Source organism: Myotis myotis, unplaced genomic scaffold (genome assembly GCF_014108235.1).
Source record: "Myotis myotis isolate mMyoMyo1 unplaced genomic scaffold, mMyoMyo1.p scaffold_m19_p_5, whole genome shotgun sequence".
Classification (NCBI taxonomy): Eukaryota; Metazoa; Chordata; class Mammalia; order Chiroptera; family Vespertilionidae; genus Myotis; species Myotis myotis.
Window position 1 is genome coordinate 66,771,704 of NW_023416357.1, and position 10,345 is coordinate 66,782,048.

The window sequence follows — 10,345 nt, forward strand, 5'->3', positions numbered from 1 at the left end:
AGTTACCTCTAAGTGTTTTGAAAACCTTTCTTTTAATTTTAGAAATAATGTTTCCAGAGAGCATTTGTAAGGGGGATGGCAGTGTCACAGAATCTAGCCAGAGACAGCGATTGCTCTAAAAGTCAGTTTGCTAATCTGGGTGCTTACAGCATGCTCCTTGAATACATAAAGATCTATTGATTTACCACAAAGTCCCTTTCAGCAGGATACACTTACAGTCCTTACTGAGAAACTCTGTCACCCTGTAAATAAAGTAAATGTACCTGTTTAAGAAAAAGTTTAATAGGATATGCAAAATCGATTAAAATGAACATTGTACTGCCCAGCCAACGTGGCTCAGCTGTTGAGCATCAACCTATGAACCAGGAGGTCACAGGTTCGATTCCCAGTCAGGGCACATGCCTGGGGTGCGGGCTCAATCCCCAGTAGGGGACGTGCAGGAGGCAACCAATCCATGGTTCTTTCTTATCATGGATGTTTCTATCTCCCTTTCCTTTCCTCTCTGAAATCAATAAAAATACATGTTTTTTAAAAATGAACATTGTGCCCTAACCAGTTTGGCTCAGTGGATAGAGCGTCGGCCTGCGGACTCAAGGGTCCCAGGTTCGATTCCGGTCAAGGGCATGTACCTTGGTTGTGGGCACATCCCCAGTAGGGGGTGTGCAAGAGGCAGCTGATCGATGTTTCTCTCTCATCGATGTTTCTAACTCTCTATCCCTTCCCTTCCTCTCTGTAAAAAATCAATAAAATATATTTGAAAAAAAAGAAAGAAAATGAACATTGTACTTCTTTTAGCCTGACAGAGGAGTACTTTAAAACAATAAACCTTAAATGAACTAAGATAGAACAAAAGGAGATGTGGCATGCTTGGAATTTATAGTATAAATTGGTACAATTTTATTTTGCCTGGTTTTTTGTTTGTTTGTTTGTTTGTTTTTTGCCTGTTTTAATAATTATATTTAGATTTAAATTTGTTTTTTATTCTTTTATTCGTTGTTACTACAAACAGGTTCTGACCTTAATTTTGTGGTCTTTATTTCAGGCAAATCCTAAGAGAGAACAACTGCCTGCAAACCTTATTACAACACTTAAAATCTCACAGTTTGACAATAGTCAGTAATGCATGTGGAACCTTGTGGAATCTCTCAGCAAGAAATCCTAAAGACCAGGAGGCATTATGGGACATGGGGGCAGTCAGCATGCTCAAGAACCTCATTCATTCAAAGCACAAAATGATTGCTATGGGAAGTGCTGCAGCTTTAAGGAATCTCATGGCAAACAGACCCGCAAAGTATAAGGATGCCAATATAATGTCTCCTGGTTCAAGCTTGCCATCTCTTCATGTGAGGAAACAAAAAGCTCTGGAAGCGGAATTAGATGCTCAGCACTTATCAGAAACTTTTGACAATATTGACAATTTAAGTCCCAAGACATCTCATCGTAGTAAGCAAAGACACAAGCAAAGTCTTTATGGTGACTATGTTTTTGACACCAATAGGCATGATGATAATAGGTCAGACAATTTTAATACTGGAAACATGACTGTCCTTTCACCATATTTAAATACAACAGTGTTGCCCAGCTCCTCTTCATCAAGGGGAAGTTTAGATAGTTCTCGTTCTGAAAAAGATAGAAGTTTGGAGAGAGAACGAGGAATTACCCTAGGCAACTACCACCCAGCAACAGAAAATCCAGGAACCTCTTCAAAACGAAGTTTGCAGATTTCCACCACTGCAGCCCAAATTGCTAAAGTCATGGAAGAGGTATCAGCCATTCACACTTCTCAGGAAGACAGAAGTTCTGGGTCTACCACCGAATTGCACTGTGGGACAGATGAGAGGAATGCACTAAGAAGAAGCTCTACTGCTCACACACATTCAAACACTTACAACTTCACTAAGTCAGAAAATTCAAATAGGACATGTCCTGTACCTTATGCCAAATTAGAATATAAGAGATCTTCAAATGATAGTTTAAATAGTGTCAGTAGTAGTGATGGTTATGGTAAAAGAGGTCAAATGAAACCTTCGATTGAATCCTATTCTGAAGATGATGAAAGTAAATGTTGCAGCTACGGTCAATATCCAGCTGACCTTGCCCATAAAATACATAGTGCAAATCATATGGATGATAATGATGGAGAACTAGATACACCAATAAATTATAGTCTTAAGTATTCAGATGAGCAGTTGAACTCTGGAAGGCAAAGTCCTTCACAAAATGAAAGATGGGCAAGACCCAAACATATAATAGAAGATGAAATGAAACACAGTGAACAGAGACAATCAAGGAGTCAAAGCACAACTTATCCCGTATATACTGAGAGCACTGATGATAAACACCTCAAGTTCCAACCACATTTTGGACAGCAAGAATGTGTTTCCCCGTATAGGTCAAGAGGAGCTAGTGCTTCAGAAACAAATCGAGTAGGTTCTAATCATGGAATTAATCAAAATGTAAATCAGTCTTTGTGTCAGGAAGATGATTATGAAGATGATAAGCCAACCAACTATAGTGAACGTTACTCTGAGGAAGAGCAACATGAAGAAGAAGAGAGACCAACAAATTATAGCATAAAATATAATGAAGAAAAACATGTGGAGGAGCCTATTGATTATAGTTTAAAATATTCCACAGACATTCCTCCCTCACAGAAACCATCGTTTTCATTCTCAAAGAGTTCATCTGGACAAAGCACTAAAACTGAACACATCTCTACAAGCAGTGAGAATACATCCACACCTTCATCTAATGCCAAGAGGCAGAATCAGCTCCATCCCAGTTCAGCACAGAGCAGAAGTGGTCAGACTCAAAAAGCCACCTCTTGTAAAGTTCCTTCTATCAACCAAGAGACAATACAGACTTACTGTGTAGAAGACACCCCAATATGTTTTTCAAGGTGCAGTTCATTGTCATCTTTGTCATCAGCTGAAGATGAAATGGGATGTGATCAGAGGACACAGGAAACGGATTCTGCTAATACACTACAGATAGCAGAAATAAAAGAAAACAGTGGAACTAGAGCAACTGAAGTTTCTGTGAATGAAGTTCCAACAGTGTCACAGCACATTAGAACCAAAAACAACAGACTCCCGGCTTCTGGTTTATCTTCAGAATCGGCCAGGCACAAAGCTGTTGAACTTTCTTCAGGGGCCAAATCACCATCAAAAAGTGGTGCCCAGACACCTAAAAGTCCACCAGAGCACTATGTTCAGGAGACTCCACTCATGTTTAGCAGATGTACATCTGTCAGTTCACTAGATAGTTTTGAGAGTCGTTCAATTGCTAGCTCTGTTCAGAGTGAACCCTGTAGTGGAATGGTAAGTGGCATTATAAGCCCCAGTGACCTTCCAGATAGCCCTGGACAAACCATGCCACCAAGCAGAAGTAAAACCCCTCCTCCTCCTCCTCTTCCTCAAACAGTGCAAGCTAAACAAGAGGTACCTAAAAATAAAGTATCTAATGCTGAAAAGAGAGAGAGTGGACCTAAGCAAGCTGCTGTTAATGCTGCAGTTCAGAGGGTCCAGGTTCTTCCAGATGCTGATACTTTACTACATTTTGCCACAGAAAGTACTCCAGATGGATTTTCTTGTTCATCTAGCCTGAGTGCTCTGAGCCTCGATGAGCCATTTATACAGAAAGATGTGGAATTAAGAATAATGCCTCCAGTTCAGGAAAATGACAATGTGAATGAAACAGAATCTGAGCAGCCTGAAGAATCCAATGAAAACCTGGAAAAAGAAGCTGAAAAACCTACTGATTCTGAAAAAGACATATTAGATGATTCAGATGATGATGATATTGAAATACTAGAAGAATGTATTATTTCTGCCATGCCAACAAAATCTTCACGCAAAGCCAAAAAGCCCACCCAGAGTGCTTCAAAACTACCTCCACCTGTTGCAAGAAAACCAAGCCAACTGCCTGTGTACAAACTTCTGCCATCACAAAACAGGATACAAGCACAAAAGCATGTTAGTTTTACACCAGGAGATGATATGCCACGGGTATATTGTGTAGAAGGGACACCTATAAACTTTTCTACAGCTACATCGCTAAGTGATCTAACAATAGAATCCCCTCCAAATGAGTTAACTGCTGTAGAAGGGGTTAGAGCAGGGGCACAAACAGGCGAATTTGAAAAACGAGATACCATTCCTACAGAAGGCAGAAGTACGGATGAGGCTCAAAGAGGAAAAACTTCATCTGTAACTATACCTGAACTGGATGACAGTAAAACAGAAGAAGGTGATATTCTTGCAGAATGCATTAATTCTGCCATGCCCAAAGGAAAAAGTCACAAGCCTTTCCGTGTGAAAAAGATAATGGACCAGGTCCAACAAGCATCTATGTCTTCATCTGGAAATAACAAGAATCAATTAGATGGTCAGAAGAAGAAACCTACTTCACCAGTAAAACCTATGCCACAGAATACTGAATATAGGGCACATGTAAAAAAAAATACAGATTCAAAAAATAATTTAAATGCTGAAAGAACTTTTTCAGACAACAAAGATTCAAAGAAACAGAACCTGAAAAATAATTCCAAGGACTTCAATGATAAGCTACCAAACAATGAAGATCGAGTCAGAGGAAGCTTTACTTTTGATTCACCTCATCATTACACACCTATTGAAGGAACTCCATACTGTTTTTCACGAAATGATTCTTTGAGTTCTCTAGATTTTGATGATGATGATGTTGACCTTTCCAGGGAAAAGGCTGAATTAAGAAAAGGAAAAGACAATAAGGAATCAGAAGCTAAAGTTAACAGTCAGACAGAACTAACCATGAGCCAACAATCAGGTAATAAGACACAAACTGTTACAAAGCATCCAATAAATCGAGGACAATCTAATAAACCCATGCTGCAGAAGCAGTCCACTTTCCCCCAGTCATCCAAAGACTTACCAGACAGAGGAGCAGCAGCTGATGAAAAATTACAGAATTTTGCTATTGAAAATACTCCAGTTTGTTTTTCTCGAAATTCCTCTCTAAGTTCTCTTAGTGACATTGATCAAGAAAACAACAACAACAAAGAAAATGAACCTATCAAAGAAACAGTGCCCCCTGCCTCACAGGGAGAACCAAGTAAACCTCAGGCATCAGGTTATGCTCCTAAATCATTTCATGTAGAAGATACCCCTGTTTGTTTCTCAAGAAACAGTTCTCTCAGTTCTCTCAGTATTGACTCTGAAGATGACCTGTTGCAGGAATGTATAAGTTCTGCAATGCCAAAAAAGAAGAAGCCTTCAAGGCTCAAAGGTGATAATGAAAAGCATAGTCCCAGAAATATGGGTGGCATATTAGCAGAAGATTTGACACTTGATTTGAAAGATATACAGAGACCAGATTCAGAACATGGTTTATCCCCTGACTCAGAAAATTTTGATTGGAAAGCCATTCAGGAAGGTGCAAATTCCATAGTAAGTAGTTTACATCAAGCTGCTGCTGCTGCATGTTTATCTAGACAAGCTTCTTCTGATTCAGATTCAATCCTTTCACTGAAATCAGGAATCTCTCTGGGGTCACCATTTCATCTTACACCTGATCAAGAGGAAAAACCCTTTACATGTAATAAAGGCCCACGAATTCTGAAACCTGGCGAGAAAAGTACATTGGAAGCTAAAAAGGTAGAATCTGAAAATAAAGGCATCAAAGGAGGGAAAAAAGTTTATAAGAGTTTGCTTACTGGAAAAGTTCGATCTAATTCAGAAATTTCAAGCCAGTTGAAACAGCCCCTTCAAGCAAATATGCCTTCAATCTCTCGAGGTCGGACAATGATTCACATTCCAGGAGTTCGAAATAGCTCATCAAGTACAAGTCCAGTTTCTAAAAAAGGCCCACCCTTTAAGACTCCAGCCTCCAAAAGCCCTAGTGAAGGTCAGACAGCCACCACCTCTCCTAGAGGAGCCAAACCATCAGTGAAGTCAGAATTAAGCCCTATTACCAGGCAGACATCCCAACTGGCTGGGTCAAATAAAGGGCCTTCTAGATCAGGATCTAGAGATTCCACTCCTTCAAGACCTGCCCAGCAACCGTTAAGTAGACCTATGCAGTCTCCAGGACGAAACTCAATTTCTCCTGGTAGAAATGGAATAAGTCCTCCTAACAAATTATCTCAACTGCCAAGGACATCATCCCCTAGTACTGCTTCAACTAAGTCCTCGGGTTCTGGGAAAATGTCGTACACATCTCCAGGCAGACAGACGAGCCAACAGAACCTTACAAAACAAACGGGTTTATCCAAAAATGGCAGTAGTATCCCAAGAAGTGAGTCTGCTTCCAAAGGACTGAATCAGATGAATAATAGCAATGGATCTAATAAAAAAGTAGAACTTTCTAGAATGTCTTCAACTAAATCAAGTGGAAGTGAATCTGATAGGTCAGAGAGACCTGTTTTAGTACGCCAGTCAACTTTCATCAAAGAAGCTCCGAGCCCAACCCTAAGGAGAAAATTGGAGGAATCTGCTTCATTTGAATCTCTTTCTCCATCTTCTAGACCAGATTCTCCCACAAGGTCCCAGGCACAGACTCCAGTTTTAAGTCCTTCCCTTCCTGATATGTCTCTATCTACACATTCGTCTGTTCAGTCTGGTGGATGGCGAAAACTTCCCCCTAATCTCAGTCCCACTGTAGAATATAATGATGGAAGACCTGCAAAGCGCCATGATATAACACGCTCCCATTCTGAAAGTCCTTCCAGACTTCCAATTAATAGGTCAGGAACCTGGAAACGTGAGCACAGCAAACATTCATCATCCCTTCCTCGAGTAAGCACTTGGAGAAGAACTGGAAGTTCATCTTCAATTCTTTCTGCTTCATCGGAATCCAGTGAAAAAGCAAAAAGTGAGGATGAAAAACATGTGAACTGTATTTCAGGAACCAAACAAACTAAAGAAAACCAAGTATCTATAAAAGGAACATGGAGAAAAATAAAAGAAAGTGAAATTTCTCCCACAAATTGTACTTCTCATATTGCTTCCTCAGGTGCTGCAAATGGTGCTGAATCCAAGACACTAATTTATCAAATGGCACCTGCTGTTTCTAAAACAGAGGATGTTTGGGTGAGAATTGAGGACTGTCCCATTAACAACCCTCGATCCGGACGATCTCCCACAGGAAATACTCCCCCAGTGATTAACAGTGTTTCAGAAAAGGGAAATCCAAATGCTAAAGATTCAAAAGATAATCAGGGAAAACCAAATGTGGGTAATGGCAGTGGTCCCATACGCACCATGGGTTTGGAAAACTGCCTGAATTCCTTTATTCAGGTAAATGCCCCAGACCAAAAAGGAACTGAGGCAAAGCCGGGACAAAGTAATCCTGTCCCTGCAGCAGAGACTAATGAAAGTTCTATAGCTGAGCGTACCCCATTTGGTTCTAGCAGCTCAAGCAAACACAGTTCACCTAGTGGGACTGTAGCTGCTAGAGTGACTCCTTTTAATTACAACCCAAGCCCTAGGAAAAGCAGTGCAGATAGCACGTCAGCCCGGCCATCTCAGATCCCGACGCCAGTGAATAACTCAAAGAAACGAGATTCAAAAACTGACAACACAGAATCCAGTGGAACTCAAAGTCCTAAGCGCCATTCTGGGTCTTACCTTGTGACATCTGTTTAAAAGAGCTGAATTAATTAAGCTAAGAAAATTATGTGTTAATTACAATTGCTATGTAGAAATTTTGTTTCAAATGAAACTTTAAAAGACTGACAAATTTTGTAAATAGGTTTGATTCTTGTTAGAGGGTTTTTGTTCTGGAAGCCATATTTGATAGTATACTTTGTCTTCACTGGTCATATTTTGAGAGGCACTCTTGATAGTTAAGAAGAAAATGGTAAAGCCAAGTATATTTGTACAGTATGTTTTACATGTATTTAAGTAGCATCCCATCCCATCGTCCTTTAATTATTGCTTGTCTTAAAATAATGAACATTACAGATAGAAGATATGATATATTGCTGTTACCAATCATTTCTAGATTATAAACTGACTAAACTTACATCAGGGAGAAATTGGTATTTATGCAAAAAAAACCCAACATTGTTTTAGTCCTTGTGAGTCCATCTAACATCATAATTAATCATGTGGCTGTGAAATTCACAGTAATATGGTTCCTGATTAGCAAGTTTACCCAGCCTGCTTTGCTTTACTGCATGAACGAAACTGATGGTTCAATTAACAGTTCTGTGGTCACATGACGTGCATTAGCTAGCTACAGTGTAACAATTTAACACTTTTTGTGCTAAAAAAAAAAAAAATCTGTGTTAATTGTAAAACATTGGATGAAACTATTTTACCTGAACTAGATTTTATCTGAAAGTAGGTAGACTTTTTGCTATGCTGTAACTTGTTGTATATTCTGGTATTTGAGGTGAGATGGCTGCTCTTTTATTAATGAGACATGAATTGTGTCTCAACAGAAACTAAATGAACATTTCAGAATAAATTATTGCTGTATGTAAACTGTTACTGAAATTGGTATTTGTTTGAAGGGTCTTATTTCACATTTGTATTAATAATTGTCAAAAGGGCCTCTTTTTAAAGCTTATATAATTTTTTTCTTCAAATTCTATGCATTAAGAGTAAAATTCCACCTACTGTAATAAAAACAATTGAAGCTGACTGTTGGCATTTAACCATTCCATGCATTGGCACTTAACCATTCCTGGAATTTATTTTTCTTTTATGTGATTAGCACTTCCTAATGTTTAATATTTATGGAGTTGATTTAAAACAAATTTATTTGATACCAATGTAAATTGCCTAGCACAGACCAGGCATTGAACATAACAGGCCCACATACAATATTTCTTTTTTCTTAATAGGATTCTATATTTGAAAAATTGTTTATTCTTAGGTATAAGTAGTCTCTTCTAGTTATGTTCTGACTTGGAACATAACTGTCTTGTCCCTTCATCTTCTCCCTCTTGCTGCTGAGTCTAGAATGAACATTTTTTTAAACATATTTTTATTAATTTCAGAGAGGAAGGGAGAGAGAGATAGAAACATCAATGATGAGAGAGAATCATTTATCGGCTGCCTCCTGCACTCCCCACATTGGGGATCAAGCCAGCAACCCTGGGCATGTGCCCTTGACCAGAATTGAACCTAGGACCTTTCAGTCTGCAGGCTGATGCTCTATCCACTGAGCCAAACTGGCTAGGGCTGGAATGAACATCTTTTATCACTCTGTATGTTAAGGCAAAATCCCAGCAACCAAATATAATCAGCATTTTGCCATTCTCAGAAAATGTAACATGAAACATCAAAGGTAGATGTGATACCATTAGAATATTCAAAAAACTATTTAAAGCCTCTGCCTGTTGAGGAAAACTTGGTTTTTGACAGAGTTGTGGGAAAGGTGTCCTAGTGCCTCTTCCTAACATGGCAGGGAGAATCCTCTTCGTGAAGGAAGATAAACTGATACACTTACTAATAAAGATTATTTATCTTCCCAGAGTTTGTCCTAAAAGATCAGAGGGTGAGGAGGATAAATACATTTGTTGAAATTTTATTTCTAAGGAGATTCATGCATTCTGCATTTGGAGAAGGAAAAAGATATTTAGGTACAGTGGGGCACTGGGAAAGAGGTGAGGAGGAGTAAGCACATCTACCTTGTGCCCTTGGAATCGGATCATGTAGTTCATTATCTACCCATTACCTGTGTTTATCGCCTACCAGTAATGAGGCTGGTTTTCTAAAATAAAATGCCAGTAAATACAGAGCTATAATTAAAGCATTTTACTCCAAAATCCACACGCTTTTCTCTGCACCAATTTACAAAGATCTCATTTTACTGTTCTTTAGACTATATCTACATTTAATTTTTTTGTCAAATTTTAACTAAATAGTTGTGAATACTAATTTATTCTATTTATATTTTTCTTAGTCTGCCTTACCCAATAGGGATATGTGCATATAGGTCATATTTCTTTCCTCTTTTAGTCCTGATTTTCTATTTTTTTCTGATTTATTGCATACCAGTTTTTATAAACAACTTTTGAGTACTCTTATGGAAAGAAATGGGATGTAAGCCAATTAAAGTTAAATTTTCCTTTTCAAGTAAGAAAAAATACTTGTCCTTTTCAAGTAAGGCAAAATATTATCAATGCTGGAAATGAAAAGAAGGGTGCCTTCCACATGCCAGGAAACTCAGGAATTCCTATAGGAAACACCTACTGGGAGAAGGGCCAGTCCATATTATCCATTGGGGGGGGGGGGGGGAGTTGTTCTATGAGACCCTCTAGTTAGAGAATTAGTAAAGGGGCAAGTCCCAATTCTACTTTTAGAAGTTCACAGGGTGCTGCCATAACACCAGATATTGCTTGCTACTTAAATGGCAT

General features: G+C 38.8%; 1 protein-coding gene across 12 annotated transcripts in view; it reads left to right on the forward strand.

The window, feature by feature from the left end:
• The window catches only part of APC (APC regulator of WNT signaling pathway), a 107,117-nt gene extending 98,493 nt beyond the window's left edge, over positions 1 to 8,624 (forward strand). For all 12 annotated transcript variants that reach the window (XM_036308034.1, XM_036308033.1, XM_036308038.1 and 9 more), the window contains one exon: positions 1,043 to 8,624. In XM_036308034.1, coding sequence (XP_036163927.1) covers positions 1,043 to 7,622 — 6,580 coding nt within the window. In that variant the 3' untranslated portion in view covers positions 7,623 to 8,624. The remainder of the gene's footprint in view (positions 1 to 1,042) is intronic.
• Positions 8,625 to 10,345: the final 1,721 nt, after the last annotated feature.